The following is a 16,011-nucleotide window of genomic DNA, read 5'->3' on the forward strand; positions in this document are numbered from 1 at the left end:
CTGGCAATGGGCCTCGAAGCGACCGAGTACGCGCCGCAGACATTTGCCGAGTTTCATACCAACAAGCTCGCGTGCCGCCCCGTCGAGTGGTCTTTCAGCGCGCTCTACTGAGGCTGCTCTTCTTTGCCAGCAATGTGCACGTGTGAGCGTCTGTCCTGTATGCCTTGCGTCAAGTCCTCTTGCCTAAATTAACAACGCAACTATTTATTCGTCCTCGTCGTTTCGCCCGTGTTGACTGTGCATAAAAGCTAGCGAGCATGTCGCTGGTGTCATTGACTTCGTGGGTCCCTTGCTGCCTTCTGTGGTACTCGCGTACTGTGTACATTGCGGCGACGTGGCGTGGAAAGGGCACGTAAAAATGGACGGCTCGTACACGTTTGGCTCACCGAGAGATGGACCGACACATTGACGCATCGTCACAAATGACGGCATTCCTCATAACCCTTTTAAAGACGGCACCCACGGGTCCACGTGAACCATGTTTATTATGCTAGTCCACAGTGGATTGTACTACCACGGATGGCTCGGTTTGGAGAAAGCGTCGTGGCCAGCGAAGTCCTGACCTTTGACGGCTCCTTTGACGTACTCTCGAATAGGTATTTTATAAGCATACAGCGCGCTCAAGTCAGCGACGGAATGATCCGAACAGTCATACAGTAAGCGCCCAGGTGAGCACGATACCCATTGATGGGCGCGATGGGCGGTTTTGGATGTGACTGCGTTGGTACCACATACTGTCGGCTCTGAGAGCGCTGCATCAAGTCGGCCCTACTGCGGCTTCAAGCAACACATACCGACACAAGCTCTGTTACGTCATACTGCACTATACGTAGCAAAAAGAAAAGGTACACGTCACGACGCCAAGTGAGGTCATTGCTGGACACGGAAAACGTCGCAGGCGCTGCCACGTCAGATTTTTGAAGCCCTACCCCTGCTAAAAGCTGAAAATCACAATTTTGGGCACATGGAAGAGAAGAGCGAACTGGTCCCAGCCATATCGGATTACACGTACATAGTGCTTTCGAAGCAGCTCAAGCGTTTGGTCTGAGAACCTCGTTTGCAGCTTTTGTTTGCACTGCAAACAGTACCGGTAGCGGTATTGTGACGTTGCGCTTCAATTCACTAGACGGTTCAAAAGACACTTCAACCCATAGGGCTCTACACCTGGGGTACACTGCATCGGGATTATATAGGTGGCGCTTGGTTCGGTGTCACAGTGCGGGCTTGGGAACTTGCCCCGAACTGTCCACAAAAAGTGCCTCGCTGCGCCGAGCTCGGTGAAGTGCGTAATGCCAGTCTCGGCGCGACGTTTGCATAGTCTTCCGTCGTCTTGTGTGTGTGTGGCCGTGACTCATGCTTGGACGATCTTGGGACACCAGTTTTAGAGAGCGAGCGACACTGGCGAAACTCCGCACGCCCGTGTTGTCATACCGGTATCGCCAACATATCCCGAGATTCTGTAGACCGTACTCTCGCCAACTCGTACGACTATACTGGACGAATCGTCCATCGGGCAGCACAAAGAACGAGCTATCGAGCGTGTACTGTTGACAACACTACAGCAGCTACACTCGAGCGTTGGACTGAACAGCCTCGCGGTTTTGCAACCGCTTGCTCATGAAAAAGATACCACGAGCAAAGCTGCCATTGCGGCTTTGCGTTCAGCAGCGCTGTCGCCCATGAGTAATCTAGCTTCTTATGGCAGCGTCTCCGAGCGGCAAGGTGGCGGCGCCCAAATGGTGTGCGCGGGTTTCGTAACGGCGAGCCAGGGCGATGTGTTGACAAGGTGAGGGCGTCAAATGCATACAGTAGCAGGTCCACGTCAACTGGATAGCTTGATGTTTGTATTGGCTGGCGTGTTTCACCTTGTCGCGCACAAGTACTCTGTAAAAAATCCATGCGTTTCAATCGCCAAGCTAGAACAAGGTGGCGAACGGCGGCCTTCTTTTCGTGCCAGGTGGCGGTGCTATTTCTTGAGTCGCTGAGGCTGCCACGTGTATACACATTTTTAGCCCGCCACGTGGTTTACGGAGCCTGTTTCAGAGAGGCCACCTCCCAACGCACTTCTCAATTTCGCTCATCACCAGCACCGTCGACACAACATGCTCGCCTTTTTCAACGCGCTCGTGAAGAACCTCGTGCCGTCGACGTCGGACGCGCCGGTGATGCTGATCGACGTTGAAGAAGTCGCTGCCTGCCCCGCCTCGTACGAGGCCATGAAGGCGCCGACCTGGGACGACAAGCGCCAGACGTGCGCCAACTGCAAGCACGTCTTTCTCAAGGCGCTCAGCCCCGCTGAAAACTACTGCTCGGTCGACTGCAAGTCGAACGCAGTGTACCTCGAGGGCATCCAGCGCGCAATCCAGGCAATGAAGAACGCCGTGGCGTCGACCGACGAGCCGGTCAAGGCCCCCGTCGACGTTGTCGCGCCCCTGCACGAGATGCAGCTCCGCCCGGTCGCGCTCGGCGAAGCCCACACCTTTGCTGAGTACCATACCGAGAAGCTCGCGGGCAAGAACGTTGAATGGTCCTTCAGCGCCTTGTACTAAAACTCGCGCAGACACACACGCACCTAACTTATCCGCCAACACGCCACTTATTTATCATGGAAACAGTCTTGCACGTTGGCTCTATCGGGTTCCTTGACGAATCCTTCTACACTCGGCAGCAGCAAGGTGTCTCTATTGAGTTTATACTTTGCAAAAGGGACAATGCGTTGAAGCCACGTACGGCTCTGTTTACGCGCGACGATTGACTAGTACTACATGACCAGTGTTGGACTTGGTATGTACCCGCATCGATGTCGTGAACAACATACGTAGTGCTGCTTTGGCCAGTTCCGAGTCGATGCAAGCAGCTCGACATATTCGCATCTGGCTCTCCTCATCGCCGCTCTAGAGCTACTAGGACTCGCGAGACCAACGATGATGCAGCGTCTTTGGTCTCGCGCAGCTTCGGTGCAGCGTCGGGTGCTTGCATACACTGTGATCTTGCATAGAAAGGCCGCCAACGTACGGTCGCCGGGTGCCTGCCTGTCTATGAAAGCTTTGGTCTCGCAAGTGGTACTAGGAAATCCATTGCTTGAAGCAGCGCGGACCGATGGAGGTCGACTCAGAATTCCAAGCAGAGACTCAGTGGATTACGACACCACGGTGGTCGAGTAAGACCGCCATAAGTTGGGCTGCCGTACGCGGCAATCGTAACATTATTCAGCCAACGCAGTGCTTGTCGTCGAGAATCTGAGCCCACGCATATACAATATCCATGTGCATCATGTCGAAGGCATCACAGTCGCGTCATTTGTGTTGGCTGGGTCGTCGTCCGTCAGCCCAAGGGTACGAGCGCACCTGCGACACCGCCCACTGGACGTTTCCGGCGCCAAGCAACAGCTGGTGCAACGGACGGACACGGCGCTTTGACCGCACATGGGTACCCGGCTGGGGCTCTTTGAGTTGTACCGGCTTGTCGCGCTGTTTCGTATACCGTCCACATGCATGGCCCGGCTCGTCCTCGTGTCCTCGGCAACCGGCGTGAAGGAAACTTCGTCCTCGCCTGCTGCGGATGTGTAATACGCCCATGATTATAGTACACGCCACAAGCGCGGAGAACAAATAAGCGGTTGTGCTGACGGCGGCTCTATTATTCCCGTTGCAGATTGGCCTCCATCACTCTCCATCACGTCGATGGGCGGTGAGGGGGCGCCCCAGGTCAGTTGGTAAAGTTTCTGCTTCGCATCCCGAAGGTCGCCGGTTCGAGCCCGGCTGCGCGCGCGCATTTTTCCGTCTCCGCCCCCTCCTCTCTGCGTCGCGCGATGTATCCGAACAGGGCCGAAACCAGATGGGTCGTCAAGGCCACCTCCGCAAGTGTCACCCAGAACACATGATGACGAAAGCTGCTACTCCAACAACAGACCTAGATGAGACAATTTCTTCCAGCGAGCTCTGCTCATTAAATTAAATTGACCCATTTCAACAACGTCGATGGGCGGTGCGAGACGCCCAGATGGGTACAAACCCAGCACACACGCTGACTTCGGTAGGCAATTGGGGCTCTCCTGGCCGCAAGCTGGACTCGAGACGCTGTGCGGGTGCCAGCAGGTCCTGGTGGAATTGCCCAAAACCAATACCTTCGGTCGGTTGCACCGAGATCTGAGAAATGCCACCGTAAAACCCCGAAACATGCTGTGTACGCAGAACAGTGCACGCGCGTTCGAGTTTCGAGGGCGTAGCCGGTCAACTCTCACTTGCCAATCTGCGCCGTCCAAGTAACGTGTTCATTGTCATGGTTGTCAAGTCGGTGGCGTCCTGGGACGAGAAGCGCGCGGTGTGCGGCAACTGCAAGCACATTTTCCTCAAAGCCCAGAGCCGCATCGCGGGCTACTGCTCTGTCGACTGCCACGCCAATGCCACGTACCTCGACACGGTGCAGCAGCGCATTCGAGCCATGCGACTTGCCGCCTACGAGCCAACACCCGCCGAGCCGGTGGTGGCAGCGGCCCCGGTCACGATGGACGGCTTGAACAGCACGTTTGCTGAATTTCACACGGCAAAGCTGTCGCCTGGGCACGCCGTCGAGTGGTCGTTTAGCGCTATGTACTAGATGTCATTTTGTAGTTTGGATTGATAGATTTCATTATTTAATGTATTTACTTGTATGGTTGCAAGAGAAATTGCCCATGAGGACCCTCGCCTCCCACTGTCGCGGTCCAATGCAGCTTCATGCGGAATTGACCAACTGCTTGCTTGTAGATGGAATTTACACTCAAGATCAATAGCGCGATTCGGTACACTCGGACTAGAGTCCTCGTCCAAAGGCAGCCTTCGCGTCTTGCGGTTTGTATTGCATACTGGAATGCTGTGAACGGATCAAGAAGATCTAACCGCGAAAGGGTGCAACGCGCTCTCGAACAAGAGAAGCGACGCGGTATCTTCCGTGCGCACTTCACGAAGCGATGCTGCCCTCCGCGCTGCCGTCGCGCTTGTTCAAGTCCATCAACTCATGGAAAGGCCGTCGTAGCGAATACGAGTCGGTGCATACGCTCGATGAACTGCCGGTTGCCGAGGCACCGACGCAGGTGCTCACGTGCCACCTGGCCCCACGCCCCACGTCGAGCCCGCGCACCGAGGCGTCGTCACCGGTGCGTAGGCCGCCTTTTGCCCCATGCATGACGCGTCATCAACGAGATAGATGTCGTACGATGTCTTGCTCCACAAGGACGAGCACGGGCTCGGCTTGTGCCTCGCGGTCGACGACGCCCATCGACTCGTCGTCGCGTCGTTTCGGCGACTGCACGCCAACGATGTCGGGCCCGCCGAGGCGTGCAACCAGATCCACCAAGGCGATTTCCTCTGCGAAATCAACGGCGACGAAGTGTTTACGCTGCCCCACGTCCACCGGCTATTGGTCGCGCTGCGGTCCGAGGCCTTTGTGCTCTTGCGCTTCCGGCGCGGCTCGCCCATGACGCCGCTCCTCGTTGACGCCAACAGTGCGGCTGAAACGACGTCCCCGCGGGCCGTGCCGACGCAACGCGAGCGCCAGCTCTCCCACCTTGTGCACGATCTCGCGCTTAAGAACCAGCTCCTCCATAGCCAGCTCGCGGAACTCCACGGAAAACTCTTGCAAAAGAGCCGGGAGCTTGAAAGCACCGAGCAGCAGCTCCAGGAAGCGAAGGTTGAAGCAACGCGAAGCAGCCGTCTCTGGCCGGCCAAAGGCAGCGGGCAGAGCGCCAAGCTCGAGTTGGACACGCTTTTAATCGAGTGCAAATCCCAGCTCAAGCGAGAGTGCGAAGAACAAATGCAGCATGAGCGCGCTCAGCTGCGCGCGACCCATCGGCGCGAGCTGGAGCGTCACGAAGCCGCGAGCACGAAGAAGCTCCGGATGCTCGAAGAGGCCCTTGGATTTTTGATCGACCAGGTGGACGCGCGCCCCCTGGACGAAATGCCGCCGGTTTCGGACGAGGCGGTCAAGCTCCAAGACATTCGCGGGATCCTTGCAAGCTACGCGGCACGACGACAACAGATCGACCGCCTCGTGCAGGAGACAGCACCTTCCGTCACGAGTGCATAATAATTTGATCGATCAACATGACAACGATTCAGTGGACTATTTATGGGTCGAACATCCGAAGGCTCTAGCTACGAATGAGTGCAACCTACATGTATGTACGTACAGTGGCATCAACAGCCCACGTTGTGCATTGGAATGGAGATGAGGACACGTCGTCGATGGCGGTTGCTCTATCGCCAACTGATGGCAGATCTGGCATCTCGGCCAACGAGGAGTGAGATGACCGCTGCACCTCTCTCGACGCTGCGGAGAAATCGGCGTTGGGTTGCTTTCGGTTTCCCGCCACTCGCTCGTGTCGGCCACAACACCGGAGAACGGGCGCATTTTTCCCAAGAAGGTTGATTCGAAGCCGCGAAGCGTCGCTCACGGCCACCAAGGTTGCTGCTGCATTCGAACGTGAGCTGCGGTACGACCCGCGAGCTTTTCTTTGATCACCGTTTGTTAACGCGGGACGACGCAGTGCAATTACCGGCTTGTGATCATGCTGGTCGTCCACCGACTAATCATCGATTCGGTTGCCCTTCGTGCGAGCCAATCACAACGAAACAGGATCATGACCTCACCTCGATCCTCAGTCGACAAACGCGAGTTTGAAATGTGGGAAATAGCATGCGATTATCGCGGATAAATACGACGTCAATGCCAACAGCTTCCTTACGAGAGGAGGAGGCCTTCCAACGCATGGACGACGTCGTCACTGGTCATGCGCTGGGTGGGCGCCACAAGCAGCATCTTGAGCAGCACATCGCTGATCGCAGGCGTCATGAAACCCTTCTTTTGGCAAATACGCAATACGGGCTGCAACCCTTGGCGGTGCACAGCCCGGAAGAGCTTGTCGGATCTGGCCGCCACCGAGAAGAGGGGCACGCCGGTTAACATAATGAAGAGCACGATGCCAAGCGACCACACGTCGGCAGCCTTCGGATCGTACGCCGCGTGGCCTGTCGCGACTTCGGGGGCCATGTACATGAGCTTGCCGGCGGTGCCTCGCACGGTCGTGAGCTCGGTGCTTAGGCCAAAGTCGCCGAGCTTGCACTTGCCATCGTGAAGAAACACGTTTTCGAGCGAGACATCGCGGTGCGCGATCCCGTGCTTGTGGAGACAGGCGAGGCCTTTGGCGACGTCAAGCCCAAGTGCAATCGCATCGAGTGGGCTAAACCGCTGCTGTCGCTGGAGGCGTGCGAGCAGGTCGCCGCCGTTGCAGTACTCGAGCACGATGTGGGCATTGCCATCGGCGACAAAGGTATCGAGCATCGTCACGAGGTGGTCATGGGCGCCGAGGATGGCATGCGTCGCGATCTCTTGCGCCAAGTCGTCCGTCGTCGCCCGGCGCGGGTGCGTCTTGATGACGACGTGTGTGTTGGTGCGCGTGTCGAGGCTGAGCTGGACGCGCGACTGGGCGAGCACCTCGAGGTCATGGCCGCCGCCGTAGCGCTCCTTGGTCATTCTGCTGTGCGGGCCAATTTGAAAATGCCAGTTGGCCCGAAAACGGTATCTTGCAGGTTACGATCCGTAATCGAAGCGCTCGTGACGTCAGGGAACTTAACACAGTGAGACCTTTACGAGACTGACGTGCCGGGTTCGAATCGCACGGGATGTGTCGAGGGCGCACTAGACATGTACTACTACCGATCCCTTGCCTTGCACGACCGGTAGCATTCTTTTACTTGTGCGATGTAGCGACCCGCTCGTTGCAATCGAAGCAGGTGCTCTCACCAACCGTACAACTTGAACCATATATATCGCACGCTCATGCTGCTACTAAGAAATTATGACAGCGATGAGGCGAGACACCGTATCCAAGCGCAAGAAGGGACATGCGATAGCAGATCCGTGGGCAGTGCCACGGGGCTGATAGCTGTGCACGCCCCCGAGACGACGACATGAGTCCGTTGGAAAATTAATGCCAAAAAGCCATACCTAGGATGCAAGTGGTTAGTTGCCCGATCGGAGGACGGTTTCATGGAAGCCTTCAAGGACCCTCGAACCAGTCGACGCACCGAGTCGCAACGCAGTCGAAGCTTACGATCCGAAAGGCTCGCAAGCGTACCGTACAGTATCTGAAATTATGGACTGACGTATGTGCTCTCGGCTTCGGAGAAAAAGGCAATTTCTTCCGACGTGCTTGGCGGGATGTGAATTGTGCTTCGATTTTAGTCGATCCATGAGTCAGCAAGCCATCGACTCGCTGCAAATATGTTTACGCGAGGCCCCTTCAGAAACCGCCGCGAACTGTGCGTAAGGCGAGTTGACGCTCACGGTTTCGCGCCATGTATTTTGGGGCGTGTCGGCGCTTTCCGATTGCAAGGCCCAGTCCTCCATCCCGCGAGTCCGACGCCGTGGTTTGATCAGAATAGCGTCTCGGTCAATTCACTGGGAAGCACGGCAAAAGCAGCGCATCAACAATCCACCAGGGCTGGTCGGTCTACAAGTAGCCCTCGTGACGCGCGGGTGATCACACGAAGCGTCTAAAATGGGAGCATTTGAACAGACCATTGAACTTTTTACGCTCAAACGTAGGGATCCAGCGACAGTATCCTTAGTTTTGCTTTGATTCCGTGACGCAGCAAAGAAGTCCGAGGTCCAATCTGCTCGCATGGGATCGCTACTTGAGTAATTACATGTACCACATGATGTACCCACCAAAAGCCATCAATGGACACGATCGACGTGGGTATAATCTGTCCAAAAGCCACCTGCCCTGCGGTTGGGGTACCGAAAACAATATTGCGTGCTGTGCAGTACGATTCGGTCGTGAGCCTTGGCGTGCTGTGCAGTACGATTCGGTCGTGAGCCTTGGCGGTGGACATGGCGGCTCTCGGACGCGCAGACGGTATTATGACAACAACAACAACCGAATGAGGGTAGCACGAAGGCCACATCGATTCGAATGCCTCGCGTCCCCTGGTGTTTTGTGCATCGAAGAGGCTTGGTCACGCAGCCGTCGTGTGCAATCGCAATCCGTGCAGACCGCGCGGTTGACACACGACCAAAATGCCACCTGTCTTGCCTTTGAAAAATCCAAAAAGGCGTAGAGGCATGCAGCGCCGCAGTTTCCATTCCGCCGCCTCGCACCAAGATGCCGATCAAGCCGACGAGAGACGCGACGACCGAGGCGCCGTATGTGATTGTCATCCCGTCGCCCAACGCCGTCGGCGTGACGGCGCTCACGACGGGCCACTGGGCGACGGGGATCTGCGACTGCTACAAGAGCCTCCTTCCGAACGCCTGCATGGCCTGCTGGTGCCCGTGCGTGAGCTTGGCGCAGACTACCCACCGCATCGGTCTCTCGGCATCGTACCTCGCGACTGTGCTTGTGTTTGCGTTCTTGTATCTCTTTGCGACGGGTCCGATCTTCCTGCCCGTGTACTGGGACCGCTGGTCGCACTGGAACAACGGCTGCCTCGTCTTTAGCTTGATTGTCGTGCTCATGCTCATGCTCCTCCGGGGCCGCGTCCGCGTCATGCTCCGCATCCCGGGCAACGTCGTGGAGGACTGTTGCTGCGCCATCTTTTGCCACTGCTGCGCGCTTGCCCAGTTGGCGACGCAGGTCGATGCGTACGACGCCAACACGTGCCAATTCAGGGCCAAAGGCACCTTGCCCGCCTTTGCGCTCTCGTAGCTCTGCGCCACTATTTAAGAAGTCTCCAACTTGCTTTTTGTTTTGTTTTGTTGGACACTACGGTGTGCGCTCCTGTCGTAGCATCGCTGGTGGCAGGCTATGGAGGCCGCATGGTAGACAGTCCATTTCAAGAGTTACGCGGCGGTATCTTTGTTAGCGTGAGTAGAAATGCAGAGTATCATAGCAGCGCGGGCAGCTAAACGTGACGCGTAGACACGTCGTACTTGGTATGGATGAATAAACATTCCAGAGGGTCGATAACACCCTGCTCACACCCTAACGTCGATGGAGCTTCCTTGCTCACGTCACCCATGTCTTTGATGCAGATTCTACACGGTCAGTTCGCGGTGCCACTATGGCCTCTGTCGCCGTGATCATCACGTCTCGCTTCGGGACACTTACCGCCGCAACGCTCGTCGCTCGTGGTCCTGCAGTCCTACCCTGGTTGATACTTTTGTTGTACTTGACATAAATTCTCTATTGTATCGTGGCGAGATCTAGGACGCCGTTGTGTGTTGTTTGATGCTGTGTGCGAGCTCGAGCGCCGACGGTCGATCGTCCGGGTTCGGCGCGATGCAGCGCAGCGCCAGTGTTTTGAGCCACAAAGGACAGTCGGGCCGGAAGCTCGGCGAGATCGTGCCTTGGATAACCATGCCCATGATAGCCGTGTCGACGAGCGGTTTTCCCTTCGCGCTCGTGAGGTCGGCGTACGGGATGTGGTGCGTATCGAGCTCGGAGAGGATCATGCCGAACGAGTAAATGTCGACGGCGACCGTGTACAGGTTTTCCTTGAGGATCTCGGGCGCCATCCAGCGGTACGTGCCGACGCCGATCGTCATCGTCTCCTGCGTGTCTTCGCGCGAGATGCCAAAGTCCGTGAGTTTGGTTCCCTTGACCGAGTCGAGGAGCACATTGCGGGACTTGAGGTCGCGGTGGATGATCTGCATCGAGTGGAGGTACGCGAGGCCCTCGGCGATGCTCTGGGCGACGCGTAGCTTGGCCGTCCACGCGTAGTTGGCCGGCGTCGTCTCGGCCAAGTGGTCTTTCAAGTCGCCCATGTTCATGTACTCGAGCACGCACTGGAGGCTCGACGGTCGCGTCCACGCAACGCCGATAAGCTCGACCACGTACATGCATCGAAAGCTACGATACGAACACCACGGTGTTAGGATTCCGCGCCGTTCAGAAGACAGCAAACATCGTACCTGCCCATGAGGTTGATTTCGTCAATGAAGCTTTGAATGTCGGCCCGCGTGTTCTTTGTGGGCAAAAGCGTCTTGACGGCGACGACTTGGTTGCGGTACGTGCCCAGCGCCACTTGGCCGTACGCGCCGGATGCGATCACCGAGGTCGTGACCACGTCGTCGGCGTCGATGCGCAGCACGTCGAGCTCACCCCATCGCAGCCCGAGAGTCGCGGACGGAGACGACGCGCCTGTGTTGGCGCGATTCGACGGTTGGTGGCTCGGACTCGTCAAGAAAGCCTCCTTGAAAGTCCGCTCGCGCTGCTTGTTGCGCTTGAGGATGACGTAAAAGACGACGAACGCCACCGCCGCCGTGCACCCGACCGAGACGCCGACGATGAGCTCAATGTTGTCGGCACTATTGTCGATGATGACGACGTTAGCACCCGCTGCATCTTCATTCACGACGGTCGGCAACGGCATCAGAGGCGGCGGCCACTGCGGCCGCCCCATGCCTGCAGGCTGGATCAGCAGCGCAGACACCTCGTCGGTCCAGTTGCCCATGTCGGGCATGTCGGTTGACCAAATAGCGCTCGCGCCGGCGAAGCCATCATGCTCGTAGCCAACGACCTCGATGCCGCTCGGGATGCGCAGGGAGGCAAAGCCGACGGCCCAGTCGTTGTGGAGGTTGCCCGACCAGGCGATCGGAATGGTGAGCGTCGCGCCCGTGTAGTTCAGCCCGCGGTAGAGACTGACCTGGGCCGCGGACGCGACGGCGGCGACGGCGAAGCTGCGCAGCACCACCCGACCAAGCATCTCGCGAATGGCATGCCTCCGGCAAGGGCCGCGGCGACACCCCGTGTGACACTGACGCGCTGGTTACTTCGATCGAAGTTTGCGTCCCAATTGACAACAATAGCTTGGTGTTTGTATGCAGATCTGGCTTCGAAGTATGGCCGGAACGCCATGTAACGGTGACACCTGTTATAACGCGGCCACGCGCCGTGTTATCAGAGTGTTGCGACCTTTTAGCGAATCGGTATGGGTATCACATGGGTACGGTGTCCTTTCCATGCGATAGTACGACAATATTGGCGCCATGGCGAAACTATTTAAACTCTACTGCTATTACGGCTACCGCTACGACTACTACCATGGTCGCATGGATGCTCAGTTGAGGTGCGTGGTCAAGGTATGTGAGACCTGCATCATGGTGGGGCGACGTTCCGGGTCATGCACCAAGCCCTGCAGCGCGAGGTCGCGAAACCAAATGGGGCACTCGGGTGTGAACGTCGGTCGGATCTCGTCGTCGATGACCATGCTCATGATCGCCGTCTCCACGAGCCCTTGGCCGCGGTCGTTGATGCGGTCCCCGTACGGCACAAGGTGCGTGTCGAGCTCCGAGAGAATGATCCCGAACGCGTAGACGTCGGTGGCGACCGTGTACTGGTTGTACTGGAGGATCTCGGGCGTCATCGTCTCGGTCGTCGCCTCGCGCGAGCTGCCGAAATCCGTGAGTTTGGTACCTTTCGCTGAGTCGAGGAGCACATTGCGGGACTTGAGGTCGCGGTGGATGACCTTCATCGAGTGGAGGTACACGAGGCCTTCAGCGGTGTTGCGTGCGCCGACGGCGTCTTGGCCCAAAAATCCTTATGTCGCCGAGGTCCATGTACTCGAGGACGCACTGGAGGTTCGTGGCGCGCGTCCACGCAGCGCCGACCAGCGAGACAATATACGGCGAGTCCAGCCTATCGTGTGGGAATTGGCCCAGCGCGATCGGATAGTAGTCTACCGTCCGAGGAGGTTGATTTCGTCGATGACGTTTTGAATCCAGACGCGTTTGCTGTGGCCGGTCAACAGCGTCTTGATGGCCACGGGCTTGCCGTCGTACTCGCCGAAGAAGATCTCGCCGTACGCCCCGGACGCCATTTTGCGCGTCGTCACAACGTCCGCTGCCGCGATGCGGAGAAGGTCCAAGTCGCCATAGTCGAGCGTCGCACTGCTCATGGTCGCGAGCGCACTGCCGCTGTGGTTTAGACTCTCGCCCGCTTGCGTCGGTAGGCGGCGCGCCGAGTGGAGACGCTGCTGCGCCGTGATGACGAGGTCCTCCTTGAACGCGGTTTCTTGCCGCCGGCGATAGCGCGCAAACCAGCAATAGCCTATCGCCGCAAGGAGCGCCGTTCCTGCGACTGAGAGACCAACCACGACGCCCGTGCTCAGCGCTGGCGCGCGTCGTTGAGCTGACGGCGGCGGCGTTGAGCGAAGACAAGCGGCGCGGATAGCAGCACGAGCTGGAGGAACGTCATAGCGCGTAGGTGGCTGGCAACACTAGTACGGAAATGCTACGACTACACCGTGGGCAGCAGAGCGACGTAGTAGTAATGCGTTTGTGGTCAACGGAAGTGAAGCGATGGCGCCTGTCTAACAACGTGGCGCCACGACTGTTGCCGATCAGCTATTATGAGAACGTAGGGAGAAAGTGGTTTGGCCGCGCCCTTCCAAGCGAGATAACGACACGGTGTTCGAGTACAATAAACATTCTTTAATGCAAGGCGACAACCCTACGCTCGGTCGCTCTTGGCGCTGTCGTAGTATCGGCTCGAGTCGTGCGACGGCATGCAGACAGGTAGTTTCTCAACGTCGTAGCGGTACATTTCTGGAGTTGTTTGACTGCACGTGGTCGGTGCTACGAGTTTTGACGCAACCTCTGCATCTCCAAGGTGCCAACACGACGCGTCGGCTCGAGAAAGAAAGCACTCGGTAACGTCTGCGTGCGCTGGAACAGCTTGTCAACGATCGTAATGATGAGTATGTAAACCCCAAATAAACCCCACGACCTCACGTGGCGAGACACAGACCTACTATGTCGGCGAGAGAACGAAAGGATCCCCATCGATTCAAATCGATAATGCACTCTGCTTCGCGCAGGAACCTGGTGATCCGGATCCGGATAAAGATACACATGACGATCTTTGTAAGCCAAGTGTGCGCGCGAAATGGTGTGTACGTTGATACATCTTGAGGCTGGATGAAGGCAACCCCCGATACACGCGCCATTCGCCTATTCAACTTGGCACTAAATTGATGACCTGGAGCACACTATTTGAAGTCGTCAAGAGACCTCTCCGCTGTACAGCGTACACTCGTCTGTTTTTTCATGCACCAACTGTCCTACCGGTACTACATTATTGTCCGAGAAGATGCATAAAGCAAGAACGCCATGTCGCAAAAGACAATATGTACATGAATGAATTACCTATGAGTCACCTGCTTCGTTGGTCGCGGGGTCTCGGAACCAAGTCGCTCGCATTGCGGTGCCCGCGAGACTTCCAATGACACTCACAGCGACCTTGTTGCCGCTCGTGTCGTGCACAAACGCAGACGCATGCTGGAGCTCGCTCGGCGCAAAAAACTCGTCAACGCCGTGGAAGCGCGAGTCGCCGTGCGCCAACAGCCGCGTCATCTTGCTTGGCGCGCGATCGGGTACATGCGACGAGTACGGTGTCTTGTAGGCCTTGTACCAGGCGGCACACGTCTCGTAGTAGTCGTTAATCGCTTCGTCTGGCGTCCTTGCTTCGTGGCGATACGGCGGTCGCACGCGCTTGCACAACGTACGTGAGTAGATCGCATAGCTGTCGAGCGACAACCGATGCACGCGCCAGACGAGCTCCACGTCGACTGTCGGCGAAAGATGCGGCCTTCGGAGCGCCATAAAGTGCTCGTAGCGGCGAATGGCCGCGGTAACGACCACCGGGTGCGTCCAATACTCAAAATGCACGTCGATGGCCTCAATGAACGCTACATCGCGCGCCATTGCCTGCACGAGGTCGACCGGAAACGCGCCGAGTGCGTGCGTCTGGATCATGCGCCGCGCCGCCAGCCAGGAATTGCGGAGGCTCATGGCTTCAAACGTCTTGAGCGTCACCTGCTTGGCACGGATGAGCGCGTCCATTTCGCGATCAAACGAGGACCAGCGGCCGTCGCGAGGTAGCGACCTCGGCGTGCGCACGTAGCTGATGTAGGAGCCCATCGCGGTGAGCTGGCTGTCGTACTGCAGCAGCGGGTACTCCTGGAGAAAGAGGGCGATCTGGTACGTTTCGTAGGCTACCGTGCTGCCGCAGCCAGCGCAACGGATCGCGTCACCGAGGAGGTGGATGCGGTACATGTCTTCGCGGGACCATCGTCGCCTGCAAGCGCGGTGGGGGCACTTGTTGAGAATGTCGCGGAGCGGCGTGTCAAAGGCGACAGTGTCGTAGCGGCTCTTGTAGTAGACACCTGGCGCGAGCGATTCGCGGCAGTTGAGGCAGTCGACCTTGTGCCGCTTGATGTAATGGTAGTGGACTTGGTGCGGCGCAAGTTCGGTTGCGCAGTAGCCGCAGACGCCGAGAAAGGCCTTGGACGTCGGATCCATACCTCCCGACCGAGTGCCGAGAGCGAAATGAAGCGTATCGAGCTGGTACACGAGGTGCGGGTACGAGTCCGTGGGCGCCGGATTGTCGCGATGGCGAGCAACGTAGTCGGCTTCCAGCGCCAGCAGGTGCTCGTACAAGGCCAGCGGGCTCGCACCGCCAGATGTGCTGGCCCGAATCGCGCGCAATCTGGCCACGTGTGCAATGACGTCGGCGACCTGGACCTGACTGCTTGCGACCGACGAAGGCAGTGCGCGCTGCTGGATGGAGCTCGCGACGCTCAAGAGCCGACTCCATGTGCTGGTTGCTGGTGGTGAGTATTCGGCGCAGGACGCTGCGTTGGAAAGCACCATCGCCAGCTTGGCTCGCAAGGACTCACTCGTCACTTCCAGGTGCAGCACTTGGCCGGACGCCAACTCGACGCGTAGGCGGTACCCATATATATCGACTGGCGTTGGCGCCAGTGGTGTCGCCGTTGCGCTCTTGACGTCGAACGCAGCGCGACAAACGGGGCCGTCGTGTAGCGAAAGGCGCTGTCCGTCCAGTGTCAGACACCGCGAGACCCAGCGGCCAAAGACGCCAGTCTTGACGCGCACGTCGACGGTGTAGCTCATGGCAGTTGACGCGTTGTTTAAAAGTGTGGTGTGTGTACGTTCGTCTATAGCCACCTGTCAGGACAGTCGCCCGCTTGGTGTCCTACGCCCTGACCATGGATACACCGGATATCGCAT

General features: G+C 57.7%; 7 protein-coding genes and 1 pseudogene across 8 annotated transcripts; 4 read left to right on the forward strand and 4 right to left on the reverse strand.

Moving 5' to 3' along the window:
* The first annotated feature begins 2,081 nt into the window (after nucleotides 1–2,081).
* SPRG_04435 (hypothetical protein) lies at nucleotides 2,082–2,626 on the forward strand. The gene has a single exon (XM_012343359.1). The coding sequence runs from the start codon at nucleotides 2,103–2,105 to the stop codon at nucleotides 2,547–2,549; it is 447 nt and encodes a 148-aa protein (XP_012198749.1). The 5' UTR covers nucleotides 2,082–2,102; the 3' UTR covers nucleotides 2,550–2,626.
* A 1,072-nt stretch (nucleotides 2,627–3,698) lies between these two features.
* SPRG_30046 lies at nucleotides 3,699–3,770 on the forward strand (annotated as a pseudogene). Its single transcript has one exon. The product of its transcript is annotated as a tRNA-OTHER (tRNA).
* Nucleotides 3,771–4,281: 511 nt separating this feature from the next.
* Nucleotides 4,282–6,103, forward strand: SPRG_04436 (hypothetical protein; the record flags this gene model as incomplete). Its single annotated transcript, XM_012343360.1, has 3 exons — nucleotides 4,282–4,592; nucleotides 5,017–5,137; nucleotides 5,188–6,103. The coding sequence occupies 3 exons, from the start codon at nucleotides 4,282–4,284 to the stop codon at nucleotides 6,064–6,066; spliced, it is 1,311 nt and encodes a 436-aa protein (XP_012198750.1). The 3' UTR covers nucleotides 6,067–6,103.
* Nucleotides 6,104–6,694: 591 nt separating this feature from the next.
* SPRG_04437 (serine/threonine protein kinase) lies at nucleotides 6,695–7,520 on the reverse strand. The gene has a single exon (XM_012343361.1). It carries the CDS (start codon nucleotides 7,510–7,512, stop codon nucleotides 6,721–6,723), a length of 792 nt encoding a protein of 263 aa, XP_012198751.1. The 5' UTR covers nucleotides 7,513–7,520; the 3' UTR covers nucleotides 6,695–6,720.
* A 1,625-nt stretch (nucleotides 7,521–9,145) lies between these two features.
* SPRG_04438 (hypothetical protein) lies at nucleotides 9,146–9,688 on the forward strand (the record flags this gene model as incomplete). Its single annotated transcript, XM_012343362.1, has 1 exon — nucleotides 9,146–9,688. The coding sequence occupies one exon, from the start codon at nucleotides 9,146–9,148 to the stop codon at nucleotides 9,686–9,688; it is 543 nt and encodes a 180-aa protein (XP_012198752.1).
* Nucleotides 9,689–10,150: 462 nt separating this feature from the next.
* On the reverse strand, nucleotides 10,151–11,720 carry SPRG_04439 (serine/threonine protein kinase). Its single transcript, XM_012343363.1, has 2 exons — nucleotides 10,894–11,720; nucleotides 10,151–10,831 (listed from the first exon to the last, which is right to left on the reverse strand). The coding sequence occupies exons 1-2, from the start codon at nucleotides 11,685–11,687 to the stop codon at nucleotides 10,186–10,188; spliced, it is 1,440 nt and encodes a 479-aa protein (XP_012198753.1). The 5' UTR covers nucleotides 11,688–11,720; the 3' UTR covers nucleotides 10,151–10,185.
* Nucleotides 11,721–11,990: 270 nt separating this feature from the next.
* On the reverse strand, nucleotides 11,991–12,892 carry SPRG_04440 (TKL protein kinase). Its single transcript, XM_012343364.1, has 3 exons — nucleotides 12,664–12,892; nucleotides 12,501–12,619; nucleotides 11,991–12,475 (listed from the first exon to the last, which is right to left on the reverse strand). Exons 1-3 carry the CDS (start codon nucleotides 12,876–12,878, stop codon nucleotides 12,042–12,044), a joined length of 768 nt encoding a protein of 255 aa, XP_012198754.1. The 5' UTR covers nucleotides 12,879–12,892; the 3' UTR covers nucleotides 11,991–12,041.
* A 1,235-nt stretch (nucleotides 12,893–14,127) lies between these two features.
* Nucleotides 14,128–15,894, reverse strand: SPRG_04441 (hypothetical protein; the record flags this gene model as incomplete). The annotated part of the gene is made up of 2 exons (XM_012343365.1): nucleotides 14,128–14,432; nucleotides 14,487–15,894. The coding sequence occupies 2 exons, from the start codon at nucleotides 15,892–15,894 to the stop codon at nucleotides 14,128–14,130; spliced, it is 1,713 nt and encodes a 570-aa protein (XP_012198755.1).
* Nucleotides 15,895–16,011: the final 117 nt, after the last annotated feature.

Source organism: Saprolegnia parasitica, assembly GCF_000151545.1.
Source record: "Saprolegnia parasitica CBS 223.65 unplaced genomic scaffold supercont2.13, whole genome shotgun sequence".
Lineage (NCBI taxonomy): Eukaryota > Oomycota > Saprolegniomycetes > Saprolegniales > Saprolegniaceae > Saprolegnia > Saprolegnia parasitica.